Here is an 18,190-nt window from a genome sequence, read left to right on the forward strand (position 1 = left end):
CGATTAAAGTCAGGAATGAGTTTTCTCCTGCTTGTCCACAAGGCGGAAGTGGAGAGAGCGGAGAATACCCAAGCAAGAAAAATTCCCTAAGAGCAGGTAAAACACAAGCTTAAAAAGACTTGAAAGAAGAGCCTACACAGGGGGCAATCTCAGTAATATTCAGAGAGGAGAAAGAAGATGTGGTCTTATTTAATCGTTCTCACATAAGATTCACGTGAGAACAAAATGTGAGAAAAGCTTTGTTATGAAGAAAAGCCAGAAGGTGCAGAAGCCAAGAGGAGCTGGGCTGAATCCCAACAGTCGCTTGAAAGATTTATGGTATCTCCAGAAGGTGCTTAGAGACCCCACAGAGGTTCAGATTCCAGGGGCTTAAAGAATGAATGGCCTAACGAAATAAATCCCTAACATCAGCCAGTGAAATGTCCCACCAGAGGAGGAACTCTACTAGCAACCCCAGTTAACCTGCATGTTATTAAAAAAAAAAAACAACAGAATGGATTCACGTGCAAGCTTATGAGCCAAGAGAAACATAGATGGTTAGTCCTCAGAGCAAGAAGATGAGATTTTAACAGCTGTAAAGTGTTGAGCTAACGCTCAGAGGATCTGCTGTTCGGTGGATTTTTCCCCAGCATCCCATGGAATAAAGCTGAGTATCTGCTATAGGCCTCCTCAGCCCCGGGGTTAGATTTGAAGATATACAGAGAGAATTATAATGCTCTTGGAGAAAAAATATCACCAGGCGTCATTTCTTTACGAGGAGCTTTAACTTCTCAGAGGCTCACAAATCAATGAAAATAATAAAGCCATTGGACATGAATACTTCAGACCATGTAATTATAACTTAAGTTGAAATTAAACAGAGGAATAAACAACAGTTAGTCTGTATCTCAGAGTTTTTAAGGGATAAATACATAATGTTAAAAATGAACAGTTAACAAAGACAAGTCAAAAAAAGGGGGTTGGATATGAGAGAAGTCTGGGACTTCAGTCAATCATGGTAAAAATATATAGGTATTCATGAACAGAGGAGAATAAGCAGAAATGGGCGTGCTAAGATGAGAAGATAGCACGCTGTTAAAATTGGCCATTGTGCTAGAGCTGGAGGAGTACCTTCCGCACTTCTGCCATCAGCAATGATCGTGGCCATCATAGCTAGAGTGAGAATACAGGAATGGAAGTTATGCATCTTAAAGTTAAAATTCAAACAGCATTCAAAGTTGGAGGACCCAACCTAGAAATATTAAAGAACGGACAAATAGAACTACAAGCTTGCAGACATAACCATTCTAGATCTTAACGAAACCATCTCTCTTGAAAATATCAAATGGAGGGACTACATTTAGAAAAGGAGAAATGAATGTGGGCACTACAATCCTATCAGCCTGATCTAGAGAGATACACATTTTAGAACAAGTTTCAAAGAATAAAGAGAAGATAGAAAAGAAGATAAAATAAAACATTTTGCCAAGTACCTCAGTATCCTTTCGATTCTAGACACACAAGTAAGTTGATCTGGATTTAGTACAGCAACCAATGGAAATCACATTTCTTTACATTTTATTTAGTACAGACAACACAGCTATTAGTCAAACAATAATATGGCAAGAAACTAGGTAAAGAAATGAAAACAAGATGTCTTGAAAAAGGGAAGTAACAAATGGGTTGGTTGATAACCAGCTTGTTAAATCTATTCATTAAGCAGAAAAAAACCAGAACATAAGCACTTCAGTCATATTGACCAGTCCTTGAAACTAGAAAGTGCTGTCAATGTAGAAGATCAAGAGTATCTTTATACAGAAGAACTAGAAGACTGAAGTATAATAGAATAGAACGATGTAGAATGAATAAAAATAGAACGAAAAAATATGACATTACATACCAAAAAACTAATATTTTTTTGCCATAAGCTGGGTATTTATTCATTGGAAACTGAAGAGGAGAAAAAAAAATACATGGACAACTATAAGTTAAAGTGATCCAGCCTAAGAACAGACAAATGCAAACTGATTCAGGTGAGATATTACCAATTAAGTATCAACATTCCTGTGCAAATAACTTGTCAGTTCCCATTTGGAAAATACTGAGTACAGATGATGGGGCAGAGAGGTCCAGTGGTCCAGCTAGAGCCAGAGACTTGATGAAAACTTCTGCCTGCCCATGCATTTCAGAAGGTGCAGCAGTTCTGCTCTGCTTCCCAGAAATGTGGGGTGGGCGAGGGGAGGTGTAGTCTCTGGGAGCCCTTGGGTGTGGTGGCTACTGAGATTTGCACCTGATAATCCCCGACAATGTTTCTAACTTTCATCCACACATTCTAGGAAAAATAACCACGATTTAGTGCATGCTCATAAGCCTAAAACATGGTTTCCATTATGAGCAATTAGTAAGAATAATGCCATAGCATAAAATCAAAGTCTCAAAAAGTATGCTTTAAGTAAGCCTCCAATAAGATAACAATAGACATCAAAAACCTCCCAGGAAACATAAATGTTTTTCAACATAGCGTTTCAACAACAGAGTTTTAGAAACTGCAGAATAACTTGTGTCCCATAACCGCAGGGTTCTGGAAATGTAACACATGTTCTGGTCTAACTCCCAAATATTGGCTTGTGTCCTCCCTTCAGACAAACATTTCTGAAAACTAAAAGCAGTCAGCCTTTCAAAAAGTGTGTTTCAACTGTCAGGTCTTTTCCCTCTACTCAGATACAGGCACAATAGAGATTAAAATTAAAAAAAAAAAAAAAAAAAAAGAAGAAATTATTGATTAGTTCCATGAAAATTTAAACCTTACTTCTTTAATTGCAAATTACAAACCTAAGAGATTTGGACTTTGGCTTTTTCAATGGAAAGAGAGCACAAAAGCAGCCTGGTATCAGAGCAAAATCATTATAAGACTGCAGCACTGCCAAAATTATTGCTAAAGACATCAACTTCAAAGACAGCTTAAAAAAGCAAAGAAGAAACAAATTCCAGGATACGGAGTTTTACTTTAATAGTAACAAAAGGGAGCAAACAAACAAACAAACAAGAGAGGCCAAATATATGGAGGTTTGCCCTTCTTGCTTTTTAAAACCAGAATGAAACGTTCTCTCTTAGATCCTTTAAAAATTATACAAACGTAGATCTAAAGGAAAAAGAATTTTCTAAGTTGTGACTTTGTTTTCAAATTAAACTTTTGGGGAAAATAATTATTCTCCTATTACTAGTGATGGCAGCACATACTGTTTTAAAATATGTTACATTAAGAAGAAGTTCTGTGCTCTGGGAAAGCAGGTCACATTTGTATTGCAGTTTATTTCATCCCCTTGCTCCTACAGCATCATGCATACAGTGCTCTCTCTCCCTCTCACAAAGCCACAGACACGCATTAAATTAGTTGGGATTTTCCAAATCCAGAGAACCTGAAAAGCTCCCAAAGAACAAGTCGTGGCTGATTTCATTGTGGCTTATGTTCCTAAGCTCCCTGTACGCTTGTGCAACAAAAGCTTTTTTGAAAAGAGCCTCCCAGCTCCCCACTGCCTCACAACTTGTGCAGCCATCAATTGGCGTGATGTTGTATAGTATTACCATATGGTAGCATTTTACACTTACTTTGCACAGGCTTATAGATCTACACAAAGCAGAAGGCAGGCAGGAATTACCAGGTTCGGTCATTTTTAAAAGCCAGCATTACTGAATCTTGCGCTCCAAGTTAAACAGCCAGTCTTCAATTTGAGCAATTTTTGCCCCATCCTATTTTTGCACCATGAGCTGGAGACTAGATCCTGATGGGGCTCCAAACACCGACGGACCCTTGGTACTAATGGTGCTAAAAAGCTACCCCAAGGCATACGAGAGTAACTACAAGTGTAAGCACAGGGTGCCCCAAGAAATCTGAAGTGCTTTCAGTGATTTCATTTCTCAAACACTGTAAAATCAAATTCTATTCGATGTCTTTCTGAGCAAGAGTAACAGTACAGCACATAAAACACTCAAAACAGGAACCAACCTGTTGAAAACTGAGCAAGTGCTGAGTTGGTACCTTCAGGTCACTGCTCCCCTTCCATGAAACGTAACTGCAAATTTTAAGGTTTAAATTCTGTGTTGATACATTCTTGAGATTAACGTATTTTCTAATAGTGCACCAAAAAACCTATCTATACAGCATGCACTTATGGTACAATGTACAGCGTAAACATGAGCAAAGGGATAATCCTTGTCTCAAAGAGCTTATTCTCCTCCATTTGGAAGCATCTTAAGACAACTGAAAATCTTCTCAGAAGAGAACAACGGACATGCTTTATTGAGTCCATGCCCATGTAAGTGCGCATCGATCCTACAGAAATGTTAAGCATCATAGTGATAAAAGTACCAAACTGAAATGTACCCATAAAATTAGCCAATTATCAAAAATGTTGGGAATTTTTCATGAAACTTGGATAACAGTCCAAGGCAATAGCCTATCAAAAGATTAATGATGGATCCCTAAGTAAAAATAATTAGGTGCCTATATATCTATGGAGAATATTTAATACGTAGCCCCATTTGTGTACGGAAGCAGAGATAAAGATATCAATGTACCTGTGCCTGATAACAGTCTACTAGAAAACGTCACTTCCTACAAATGATAGGTCTACTATCAATGCAGCCACGCTGCAGAAGGACACTTGGGAGAAAAGGCTTTGGTAAATCATTACTCTGGGATGTCTGGACATGAGTTCAGAATTCAAAGCAACTACAAAACATAGCAGGAAAAACTGAATGTGTAGTATAAAATTGTATTTATTAGGGTTTTACATATTTGAAAGCAAAATGTTGTGTAGAAGGTAATGTACCAGAGGCTGAGTGCAGTCGTCTCCAGCAGTTTCTCTGACTGGTAAAATACACCCAGTTACTTGGACACTGCATTAAACCATATGTGTTTGTTTATAACTGTTAAAAAAAACAGGGCATACACAAGTTGTTTGTCTCGCATATGTTTAGTCAGACATTAGTTAAAAAAACTGCCCTTCCTGTTACCTCTTTCCCAGTACCAGATGTAGGCACAAGCCAGTGGAAGTGGAGCAGACATAAGCATGACAACCTAATTCTCTGCATGAGGGAAGTAGCTAGGGACCGAGAGGGGGAAGGGGAGACAAAAACACTTTACACAAGGTCAGTGCAGGAGATTGAGACATCTGTCAAGGCTGCAAGCTAGTACATTTGCTTTTATTACAGCAAATATTGTTGGTACTGCAACAGTTTTATGCTTAAAGCAGTACAGCCTGTGAGCACAAGAAAACAGGCGTGACAGTATCCTGATTTTTATTTTAAGTCATATCCAGCAGGAAACAGAGCTAGTAAAGTCCGGCATAAATATAATGCTTGTTATCATTTAGTGCAAAGGAGAGGAAGATACAGAACCTAGAGCTGTGTCTCTAATGCCGTACCTTCAGTTACAGAATGAAAACCCACTTCTAAACAAAGCACTATTTCAAAGTCCATAGATTTGATCCATCTAGAGTAACTCACATGTCAATGGGAAGCTTGTGGAAGTGAGGGAATAAGCACAAAAAAGGGTTGCAATATAAGCATTGTCCCTTAAAACATGTTCTGCCAACTCTCACTGTCAGATGCTACCATGAAGAGCGAGGCTTTGGGTTGTACTGTCAAGTTTACCCATGTAAAGAAAGCCTAGTTAAAACTTTCTTTACACTACTTGAATTGAATGGGACTGAGTGAGAAATAGGAATTGACTTTGTACACAGCACAATTTCATCAGTAATCCATCTACTTTGGTACATTGTTCCTGCATCTACCTTGAAAACCATAACCAAGTAATTATCATGAGGAATCGGCAGAGATTTTACATCCAAGCACAGCCAGCCAGCACAAACATCCCTTCTGCATTAGAGTGCATTAGCAGTTACTGTAAATGCTGACAGTTACTACATTTGGTCATGCATGTGTTAGCTAGGATACAACTGTTTAATCTGCCACACATTTATATGTATATATAATTATATACACAAATTTATATAGAAGAGCAGTTCAGTACAAAAAGTGAGAAGTATCTGCACATCTTCAGCTGCAATGCTAAATACACCACTGCTGGACATGTTCACCATGCGTGATGGAGGTAAATCCCTGGCAATTCAACATTCACCAGAGAAGAATGATTTCACCTAAGCGTCAATGAAATTAAAAAGCTCCTGATTTTGTACAGCTTCTTATAGAGGAGTCTCAAAGGGCTTAGAACTGATTGAATGAACTGTGATTTATTAGTAGCATTTTACAAATCTATTACTCCTCCTAAAAGAAATGCCTTTTTACACAGATTAGTAAACTTTCTTCATAGACTGAGAGCAAGGATATTATTTTCTATCAAATTCTATAAAACGCGAACTTTCTTCTACTATATCACCTTTGTAAACAAGGCTTAATTTTATATTTTCATGAGTGGCACATTTTAGCATTCGGCGTTCAAGAATAGCTGCTGCCCAAATGTTAATTTTTTTTTCAGCTACCAAGAATGAGTACTGGAAATGAGATGGAGAGGTGATACAACGGATGTGTGAAATCATGAGTAGTTGGGACCGATCATTCTCTCTGTCTCCAGGTTCAAAGCAAAGGGGCAATTTCTCATGGAGCAGGTAGCTGATCAGCGCACCCCTTGCCACAGTATGCTGTGGCTGATGATGCTTGGGAAAAGCTGAGGGCTAGGTAAGTTTCACAGAAAAAAAATCCATTCAGGGTTACAAATACATAGAAATGCTATCTTGCTTGGGATGCCCTTGAGCTGAAAATGGTTGAACACTGAGAATCCATGAGGGAAAGATTCACATATGTTTGCCCTGTTCTTACACTCGTCCAGGGCGTATGCTGTTAGTGTCTATGAGAAAAAGGATACGGGGCTAGAAGGGATATTGGTCCAACACAATACATACACAGGCTCTTACATGTAACGCCTGTGCCAAGGGAGCCGCCTGACATTTTCCCCCCAGTGTTTTGTTAGCTGATATCTGTGCCTCTGTACTCTTGACACCTGCAGCAGGATTTGGACAGAGCCCCACTCCTCACAACAGCAGTGTTCCTATTACTTACCGTTTTACACTGAATGTGGAGTAGGGATCGCTCAGACAAACTCTATCATTAATGCACTGCAGAACACGTTTCTCCAAGCTATCGACATGCACACTGAAGCCCATAAAGCTTCTGACTAGGTTCTAAATCAAACTCATGCATTTTAAAAGAGAAATGCAGACTCTGTAAATCATTGATGTTTTTTCAGCATGCAATTAGAAGTTTGTTTTCAAGAATGAATTGAGCAGCAAAGTAAAATAAAAAGGCTCATTCTGCAGCGTGTCAATCTGTTTGCATAGTAAGCTGGAACTTAAGAGATTCCTAACTCATCTATATCCCCATGCTTGAAAACCTTCCAGGAAAGACTAAGCCTTCTGCTGACCTAGCAATTTATGAAAATCTATACGGATGATAAACTGATGTTAATATTTGACAAATGAACAGACAGGCCATACCCAGCCATTTACAGCTTATTAATAATTTGCTCAAGTGTATTATAAGACAACTGCTGAAGTCAGCTCTTTGTATAAAGGTGAACACCAGCAAACCCACTACATTTCTGAACTGGAATGCCTTCTATCTGAAAAAGTAGTTCACAATCATTACTCCAGAAGGTCAGTGGCTATGAATGAACGCTTGCTGGACACTTAGCTGAATGTTTATTCATTATGCTGCATAAAACTCTACAAACTTAGCAGCCAAAGGTATTCAAGGACTCTATGTTTGCCACTGGTGCTCTGAGTAGCCTTTTAGCTAATATTTTAGTACAGAGATCTCTGCAATATAAAGCACAGGATTAAGACTATTTAATATCATTATTTCTCTTCTGCTAGCCCGAAGTTAGGGATACATCTAATTTCTCTAACAACAATACCTTTACCATGCATGTCTCTTTTCTCATCATGGCTATAGACCGAAGTGTGCAGACAATTTCAGACTTAGCCACATGTCAGCCTTCAAACTTTCCCTCTTCCCAGACCCAGCTTGCTGATGTCAATTAAAAGACTTCCCTGAGAACTGGGAAAAAAGGTCATTTTCTGCAGTAATTTTAAAAATATTTTTGTTCTCAAATTTTCACATAATTCTAAATTCTCAAATAAAAGCCAAATGTTTCCATGTCAATGTTTTTGATGTTTCAATGTTTCATATGTTCTCTGAGTGGTGGGTTTAGTTAGCAAACAGCTGTAGACTCAGTACATGGGCGGGGGAGGGAATTACTTACCTCTGGAGATCTGTTTTTTGCAGGTGTTGGACACTGAAAATTTAACACTTGCCACATTTAAGAGTAACTATAAACTAGGAGCAGCAAAAGTCAGAGCCTTCCACCTCCCATTTCTCACACCCTTGCATTTTCAGATTCAAAGCTTCTTACATCTACAAAGTATCCATTCAGTGCTGGATGCTGGCACTGAAAGGACTGCATCAAGGAACAGACTCTCATTCTTACCGACATTTCAATTATTAAATGGAATGGTTGTCCTGTTGTCAAAACAGATTTCCTATTGCCCTAGAAGGGCACCATAATTCGAATTCTTAAGCAAAAGAATATGTAGAAATCCTATTCATTTACAGTTACTTAAAAATAATGATTAAAATAATATATTTTGTTTTCTGATTTTTTCATTTTTCTCCCTTCATGCAATCAGCTCAGCACTGCAATCAGCAGACTACTGCACAGATTCAAAGAGACATTTATTAATCTCTGAGCCCAGACCATCCGTACTTCTAAAGCTACATATTAATAGATTACAAAAAGTGCATAGCCACGAAAAGTGATTTTATAACCATAAAGCTATTATAATCTACTGAGAATCTACTGAATGGCTTCTGGAGTGCAAAGGGATATTTGTTGTGAATTTAGAAAGAACTAATTGCTACAAAATCATATACCTAACAAACAGATAAATGATGGCATGTTAACTGCTTTCAGACCCAGTAAAATAATACGATGCATTGGATGAACAAATAAATAGTTTTGCATTATAGTTATAGGTTAGATGATAAATTTCTTTGCTGTAACCGTAGTTCAGTCTGGGGTTTGGTCTTCCTGTTGTCAATTGTATTAGTTTTAAAACACAGTAGCATTCTAAGTCAACAAACAAAATCTGTCTTTTCTGCAGCTGACTTCTTTAAATCGGATGCAGTGAAAATTAGACCTGGAAAGCTCAACAAGCCAACAGAGGAATACATGGCCTGATCTCTTCTAGCTCCTTTTTGTCTTACCTCTAACTAGGATGAGTTGGATTTTATACCTCTTTATAACTTATGTGAACCTAGTTTGCTGGCTTCATTTCTGGTTTCAGCAATTGCAGCGTGGACTAAATGATCCAGAACCAAAACCATCAGAGAAAGGACTGTCCTTTTAGCTCCTTGCTTCAACATTCAGGGAAAGAAAAGGAAGAAAAATGCAGTCTGCAGCCAATGCTGCTACCTGCTTAGTGGCTCAATGACAGATTACAGTCTCTAAGTCTCCATCCCTCATAGCAGGGATGTACCCTCCATCCCTTTTTGTCCTCCTAGTTTTCTTTTTTCTTTTACAGAAGGCAGAGAAAAATTAGGAAAATATGCATGTTAAAATGCCTTTTTTAGAACTCTCTCATTCTGCAAGTACCTCTTGGAAATGCATATTTCAAGTAAGAATGAACAACTTCTCTCAAATATACTAAGCACTTTAAAAAAATCCTCAAAACCCATGCACCCTTCTTACATACATCACACCTTTAAATATTATTTTCTAAAAACACACAGGTTTATTATTCCATAATTTCCGGTATACCTAGGTTAGCTTTAAGAGCTTTAAACAAAAATCTTTCTTTGCTGTCATTGCATTTACGACGCCCCCACAATCTCAGCATCAGAAAGCCTGTTATTTTTAAGTAAGAGGAACTGAGAAGCTCTAACCAGTGAGTTGTAACAGCCTTCTTAATGGACCAGAAAAGTGCAAGTTGTCATAACAGTGGAATGCATACGGGTCTTTATTATTTGACAGATAACATATGTTTTTTCTCTTCTGTCAGAGATTACTCTAAAGCCAATAAACATGTATTTTCTAATAAACCATAAAAGAAAATAAATTTAGTAAAAAACTACTGACATGACTGTCACTAATTCATGACAATTAATGTTCTCTTCAAGATGCAATTACAGGTACATAACTCGTTATACTTTTCATAAGAATGCATATGCAGTATAAAGTGAACGACATTTATGCCACAGGGTAACTTACAAGCTACAGCATACCCCGGCAGTGGAAGCAAGTTTAACCTATGAGCCCCAAACATATACAGAATGTACTATGATGTATAACACAAAATAAACATCTTCATTAAGTTCAAAATACGAGTTCAGCGGAGAGCTGCCATGGTCACCAAATCCCTTTCTAACTATAAGCTCTGCACATCCCAATAAGGGAGAAATACTCTTTTATGCAGGAGTCCCTGGAGGATACGAAACAGAACGGGGTGTTTCCAGCCCACCAAGGTAAAAGGTACAACAGAAGGAAAACTGGTGTTTTCCCTGATGTGCTGAATTATTTCCCTTTAGATAAAGTTTTAGCCTGCTCCATGAGACAGAGAGAGAGAAATATTGCCACTTCAGCTGGAAGACTGAAAATCCTGACAAACTTGGCAACTCAGTACTATAATTTGGAGACATGTTGTACTAAAGAGAACCGTAACAATGAGCATTGAGAAGCACTGCAATCACCTAAAAAAGCTTGAAAATAAAATTTGTAATTAGAATTAAACCTATGTTAGCAAGGCAGGTCTATGGCAAAGCTTTATTCCTTAATTCATTCATAGGATTAAGAAAATGGCTCAGAAGAGAGACATTTTGTCACACTCCTCACTCTTAGGCCACAGAGGTGCAATCATCACAGAGTTATCTGTGTTATACATCATCAGATGTATTAAAAAATCCACCCAAAATTGCCAAGCTGACCCCAAGGAGTGCAGAAATAAGACAAAAATGTGATAAAGGCTGTTAACGTCTTCAAAAATCTACTTAGGTGTTTCACTGAATACCTTTGCTCTATTTTCTAATGTCCGATAACCCATTACTTGCCCATTGATTTTCCCTTTTCTTCATTTAGACTTTCTCCCATTTGTCTGCTCAGATTTCTGATCTCCAGCTGTGTTATTTTCCCCACTGATGCAATCATTACATTGCCACATTTCTTTCTTATATTAGCTGATGCAAAAAAAATCTACTTATTTTTCAGGATGCAGATTCTCCCTTACTGGTCAATCCGCACTGGAAGGGAGAGCCTTCTGTCAACACAGAAAAGCCTGGAATAAAGCAGTGTTTCCACAAGTAGCTGAAAACTATGTCTTCTAAGTGCACAGTTAATTCTTCTAACCAGTGAATTCCTACAGAGTAGGAGAAATGGGTAAAAGCCAGACTTACATACAAGTTGATCCACTTCATAAATCTAGCCCACATTATGGGCTAGATTTGTGGAGAGTAGTGGGGAAATGAAGATAACCTAAATAATAATCACAGCAGGAATAAAAGATTTACCAGAAGGAAAGAAATCTCCTATTATCAACATGCAGTCAAGAACACAAGGGAATAAATTGCCCAGTATTTAGTGGCTGCGCAGAGCTACAGCAAACCACTCGGGCAGAGAGCTCTAGACACACGATCTATAAAGCGAGGGTTCGTCACCCGTTGGTCCCCAAGCAAAGGTTACTAATGAACAAGACTTCAGTGACGCACTACTGCAAGAGCCCCTCTGCTTCCAGAGGGGAAAGACTGGAAGGTTTAGAAGACTTCCAGCTACTATGATTGTGATCTGAACGTAAAACAGAGCACAAATATTTATCACAGGTGTGTGATAAACAACTGTAATCCTCTTCTGCTGGCCCCCAGGCTGTTGAGCAGAGGAAGCTAAGCGACATGAGCAGCCTCCTTCGGTGTCTTGGTTCGTTTCCAGTTCCCCAGGAGCAGCAATAACACAGCACGGGGTTACCTCCTTTTCATGCTAGCTTCTAAGTTCAAGAGTCCAGTTAGAGACAGGACTCATACCACAGACCCTGAAAAATGGCTTGGCCAAACCAGAAACTATTTTCTTCATTCTTAGCTCTAGCTGCAACTCCTGGAGCAACATAAATGAAGTCACCTGCTTCATGATAACTTTTCCTGCTCACAATGGTTGAGTAGAAGGAAAATGGGGGAAAAGGTATGAGGACAATTTTAAAAGGGGGGTATGCTTAAAGCTTAAGCCTACTATACAATGCAGTATGGAACCTGGACATCACAATGATGATCCAGGATTCACCTGCAAGTAGAAACACCAGCTTCCTTCCCTGGCAGTCCATGGGATGCTCATCTGCTATTCCTCCTACGCACGTCTCTCGTGCCTCGTTCTCATTCACCTGTGGCTTTAACATCCCAGATTTGATCATTCAGCCACCAGGACCTAACTATTTCTTTCTACTCTCCGAACAGGATTATGGCAGCACGGTGATGCTTTCAAAGTTGAGTACACCACAGCTGACATCCACAGTACGTGACACCTTTGACCTGCTAAAAAACCTGCACTATTAGTGTCTCAAAACCTACACGAACAAAATAATAAAACCACAGTCACAGGTTATTGTCTGTAAAACGCTCCAGGAACCCTTCGGGATGCCTCGATCTGGTTAAGTCAAAAGCAAAGCACCGCCGTTCCCCAGCGGCGGCGGCGCACCCCGCCCGCCGCTGCCCGACGCCGTTCAGCACCACGGACGCCGGCGGCCGCGGCCACGCCCCCCGGCCACGCCCAGGCCACGCCCCCGCAGGGGCGGGGCTGCCGTGAGGCGCCGCGCTCCGCCCCGCGAGCAGGTGCGCTGTCAAAGTGACGTCATTAACGTCCTCCTGGGCTCTGCCGGGGCCACCGAGGCAGGATCTCTTTTTTTTTCCCCGCGGGGGTGGGGGGGAAGGAAGGGCAGTGACGGGATTTTCTTTTCAGTTTGGGATACGAAATAAAACGCTCCATGAGCTCAACCTTCCCAAACTTTTTATAGGCTGACTTTTGTTAGGGCTGTGCAAACGGTGTACTTTTTGAGCTCGGAGTGCAACTAAAAAAAGAGAGAGAGAAGAAAAGGCTTTTTGTTGAAATAAACGATTGTTAGACCCAAAACATCATCAATGACTCCCGATTTAAAAAAAAAAAAAGAAAAAAAAAAATTAAGCAGGCCACCTGGAGATAAAGACAGAATGATTCTTCTTCAAAAGTATGGAGAAATCACCTTGCAACTCTCCCTAGGTCTCCTCTTCAAGCACGGGTTTTCCCCAAATTCATGCAAGTTTCTGCACAAACTCTGACACCTTCACCTAGGATCAGCTGCCGGGAATTTTCTACTGGTGGAAAAGACTTTGCTCAGTTCAAAGGTATAGATTCTGAAATGCCCTTCCAAGCTAAAAGCAAAAGGGCTACCTGGCAACTCCTGGCCCTGCAAGGCCTCCATTCAACCGCACTTGCAAAGAATAAAGGGGTTTTTTGATGGACAAGTGGAACATTCTTTCTATTGGCATCAATCAGGTTCCGTGAAGGCAGAGTGAACCCACTCGCTTCATTAGCAGAGAGCTCTGGAAATATTACAGAGCCCCAGAAGCGCTTTTTAATTTCAGGTGCCTTCGTGTGACATCGCCCGGCTTCTCCCTGCTCCCCTGCGGGTCACGCTCCCCCTCAGAGCCGGCTCTGCCCGGCCGCGCTCCGGGGGCCGGCCCGGGCCCTCAGAAGTATCGGGGGCCGCTGGCCCTCCGGCACTGAACGAGGGCTGATGCTGGATTCTCTCCGGAGAGCGAGCCGCGGTGCTCAGTAGCCGCGCTGCCGGTTTTACGGGAGCAGGGCCGTACCGGTAGGGGCACTTGCGGAGACCGCAGTGCTACCAATGCCCCCGGCGCTCAGCCCCAGCGCCGGCGGCCGAACCCGCGGCGCACGGCGCCCGGGGCAGCGGCGGGCGGGGCCCGGGCTCTCACCTGCAGCAGGCAGCGGCCGGGGGCGGCGTGCTCGGGCAGGCGGCCGCGGTAGACCGGCCGCTCGAAGCGGGGCTCGTTGTCGTTGGCGTCCTCCACGCGGACGCTGAGGCGGCAGGCGGCGGCGCGCGGCGGGCGCCCGCCGTCCCGCGCCACCACGCGCAGCTCCAGCGCCGCCTGCCGCTCCCGGTCCAGGCGGGCGCGCGTGCTGACGGCGCCGCTGCGGGGGTCGATGCGCAGCAGGGCCAGGGCGGCCGCGTCGCCCTCCAGCGCGTACCGCACCTCGGCGTTGGGCGAGCCCGGCTCGTCGGCGTCGGAGGCGGTGAGGCGGAGCACGGCGGTGCCGGGGGCGGCGGCCTCGGAGACGGCGGCGCGGTAGTGGGGCTGCGGGAAGGCGGGCGCCTCGTCGTTGAGGTCGGCGACGCGCAGGAGCAGCGGCTCCTCGGCGGAGAGCGGCGGCGAGCCGCCGTCCGTGGCCACCAGCCGCAGCGCGTAGAGGTCGCGGCTCTCGCGGTCCAGCGGCCCCGCCACGCAGAGGAAGAAGATGCCGGCGCCGGCCGGCCGCAGCGCGAAGGCGCCGTCGCCGCCCAGCAGGGCCAGGGCGATGCCGCCGCCGCCCTCCGCCCCGTCGCCCTCGTCGGCGTCCGAGACGGAGACGCGGGCCACGTAGTCGCCGGGCCGCGCCCCCTCGGAGACCCGCGGGCCGCCGCTCTCGGTGAGGTAGAGCAGGCGAATGGCGGGGCGGTTGTCGTTCACGTCCAGCACGGCCACGGAGACGAGGGCGCTGGAGACCTCGGGCTGGGCGCCGCCGTCCCGCGCCTCCACGACCAGGCGGTGCAGGGCCCGCGCCTCCCGGTCCAGCGGGCGGCGGAGGCGCAGCACGCCGCTGCGCTCCTCCACCGCGAAGTAGCCGTCGGGGTCGCTCTGCCGGCGGTTGATGGCGTAGCGCACCTCGCCGTTGGCGCCCAGGTCGGGGTCGGTGGCCCGCAGGCGGCAGACGGCGGTGCCCGGCGGGGCGTCCTCCCGCAGCCGCGCCCGGTACTCGCCGCGGCTGAAGGCGGGCGCGTTGTCGTTCTCGTCCAGCACCCGCACCGACACCCGCAGGCGGCCGCGGCGCCGCGGGCTGCCGCCGTCCCACGCCTCCACCAGCAGCCGGTGCGCCTCGGCCCGCTCGCGGTCCAGCCGCCGCAGCAGCACCAGCTCCAGCGGCTCCGGCCGCCCGTAGCGCAGCTGGAAGAGCGGCGGCTCCCCCGCCGCGCCGCCCTCCTCCAGCAGCGCGTAGCCTTGCGTGCCGAAGCGGCCGGCGTCGGGGTCGCGGGCGGCGGGGAGGCGGAAGGCGGTGCCGGGCGGGCTGAGCTCGGAGACGTTGAGCTGCAGGCAGTCCCGCGGGAAGCGCGGCGGGTGGTCGTTCACGTCGGTGACCGCGATCTCCACCTGCACCACCTCGCCGCGCAGCGTGGCCGCCGCGAAGCTGTAGCGCGCCCGCCGCTCCCGGTCCAGCCGCCGCGCCGTGCGGATGATGCCCGTCTCCGGCTGGACGTGGAAGTCCGCCAGCACCGCCGACTCGCCGCTCCCCTCCGACAGCAGGAAGCCCCCCGGCGGCCCGGCGCCCGCCGGCAGCCCCGCGCGGATGTCCCCCACCAGCGTCTCGGCCGGCAGCCCCTCGTCCACCGCCAGGCTGAGGTTGTACACCGGCGCCGCGCCGCCGCCCGCCGCCCACAGCCACAGCGGCGCCAGCAGCGCCAGCCCCAGCGCCCGCCCCGTCGGGGGACCGCCGCCCCGCCACCTGCCGCCCCGCCGCCGCCGCGCCATGCTCCGCCGCTAAGCCGGCATCGCGGGCAGCCTCCACCGCATCGCACCGTGCCGCTCCCCGCCGCCGGGCAGGTGGCTTCGCCCCGCCGCCGCGGGAGGAAATCCCCTACGCCGCCGCCGGTGCTGGGAAGGACAAGGCTGTGCGAGGGGGCGGGGAAGGCGGCTCCCCCCCCGCCGCCGCCGCCGCCCCGCGCAGCCCCCGCCCCGCCGCGCCCCGCCGCCCCCCGCCGCCCCCCGCAGCGCTGCCGGGCCGCCGCCCGCCCACCCCGGCCCGGGGGCTGGCGCCCCCCACGCCCGGACACGTCGCGCAGGGTTTGGATGGGCGCGGCGCTGCTCTAGGGCCGCCCTGAAGTCGGAGAGGGCTTCGCCGACATGGATTCCTCGGGGAATCAGCTGGCGGAGCTGCCGAGGGGGGAAAGCGGTGACTAGCGCAGGGGCTGCCTCTGGGTGCAGGGGCATGCCTCATGGCGGAGGAGACGGAAACCTGCGAGGATAAACGGGTTTGCTCAATTCAGCAAGGATTTTTCTCGCCTTAATATTCTGGTCCTCGTTTTCCGTGAGAAGGCTTGCTCGTTATCCTAGCATTAGGTCAGTAAATGGTGCTCAGCACAGCAGGGAAGCATTTACCAGAAATAAGCTTTAAGTAGAAACTTCCATCAGCTTCAGCGAGACCAGGATTTCCTTCCTTCCTTTTCGCTATTCCTGACTCCCGTATCTAACTGGGAATGGCCTATGGATGAATTAGTGTTTCTTCAGTGGCAGTGAGAATATACAGCATCGTAGCAATGCTAAGTACCAACCATCCATCTTTCCATGAAAGCTAATTACAGTACTTAACAGTTACCAGTCTCTTGCTGTTCCCACTGGTCCTTCACCAAACTTAATTTCACCTTTCTGGCAAGAGTCTGGCAGTCGGTCAGAGAAAAGTAAATTTATCCTAGGACAGACAAGTAAAATCAGAGCAAAGACAATAAAGTAGCAAGTTACTGTAGCTCAGTCCTCTCCTATGAAGGGGCATTTGGGAGGGCAGCTGTTTTGCTATTTGTCACTTTTCCAAGTTGCGGAAGAACCACCCAAGTACCGCTGCCAGAGCACCCATTCCCCAAGTCGCTGTAACAGCCCTTGATGTATCCACACAGGGGAGGAGAAGGGGAAGAGAAGTGTTTATTCCGACACTTAGGACCTAACAGTTCCACATATCCAGGTAAGAGGGAGAACTAGGTTCCAAAGTAAGTCGAGAAGCCTTAGTGTGTCTGCGTGCACGGGAGGGGAGACGGATGAGATTGTATCCACTGTATCTGACTTGCCTCCTTACGCAGCGAGACAGGGCTGAGCAAAAACTAGATTTTGTCAGATCTTCTTAGGCACATTCTGAGAAAGTCTCTGTGTATTTATATACTGTGATAATTACAAGCATAGAAGCAAGAAGGAAACGCTGAGGCCCTTGCCAGTTTCATTCATATTCATTGAGAAAACACATGGATCCTCCCCAAGTCACAGATGTTCAATATGAAAATGCCTGAATTCCATTGAATCACAGCAAGTTTGGAAAAACAGCCATGTCCCATGCAGCCCATGCAGTCGCAAAGAAAACGTGAATCATGTTCAATCAGGCACATTCACTGAAAAACTAAATAAAACCTTCTGTTGCCAAGGTCAGGTGATGCCTAAAGAGCAAAGTTCTGTATTCAGATACAAGCGTGCATGAAGATAGCGGGGGAAAAAATAAGGTGGACATAGTTCTCTGTGGTTCTGGCAGTATTCATGTATTTTGTGAGACCAGGGCACTTTAACAGTTTTATAACAAGGAAAGTCGTATAAAAGCACTTGCCCAACTACAGCATGTTTCCAGAAATACCACATCTTTGGGACACTACGGATGTTCTGTCTACCGTGAGCGTGAGCCTTGCGTTGTAAGTGTTCCTCCACCTTCTTCGTCTTTCTGCCTTCTCTGAGCCTTTTCTTCTTTCTTCCGTTCCCTCCTTAAGCTTTTTCTCTCCCTCTCTTTTGCCATGTTCATGACCTCATTCCTTTTCTTCCACAAATCACAAACAGAAGTTTCTAAATTTTGAGGAGACGTTTGCTGTCTCCTGGATATATTTAGCTACCCCTGCTGTTCCCCGTCTTCTCAGTGACATGCTGACCTACACGAAAAAGAGAAGTGGCATCACGTAAGACATGGAGGGAAGCTGCCACAAAGACATTATCCCAAAGGAAGCAAGGGTGCAAAGTTTTAGCGCACTAGCTACCTCCTATGTCCTTAACAGGTCATTCTCATAGCGAAGACGCTTGCCAGCTCCCCAGATCTACCAAGTCTTCTAGTGTAGAAAGCGGACAGGAGCATAACCTTGTTTGAAGGCAAGGGATGTTGGTTAGAGCA

At 45.8% G+C, this 18,190-nt stretch overlaps 1 protein-coding gene across 1 annotated transcript in view; it reads right to left on the reverse strand.

Annotated features, from left to right (window-relative positions):
• Positions 1 to 15,810, reverse strand: part of DCHS2 (dachsous cadherin-related 2) — a gene marked incomplete at both ends in the record, with an annotated part of 117,873 nt that extends 102,063 nt beyond the window's left edge. Inside the window, one exon of the mRNA XM_082315313.1 lies at positions 14,002 to 15,810. Coding sequence (XP_082171439.1) covers positions 14,002 to 15,810 — 1,809 coding nt within the window. The remainder of the gene's footprint in view (positions 1 to 14,001) is intronic.
• Between the last annotated feature and the right edge of the window lie 2,380 nt (positions 15,811 to 18,190).

Source organism: Platalea leucorodia (genome assembly GCF_965183815.1).
Source record: "Platalea leucorodia genome assembly, chromosome: 6".
NCBI classification, from domain to species: domain Eukaryota; kingdom Metazoa; phylum Chordata; class Aves; order Pelecaniformes; family Threskiornithidae; genus Platalea; species Platalea leucorodia.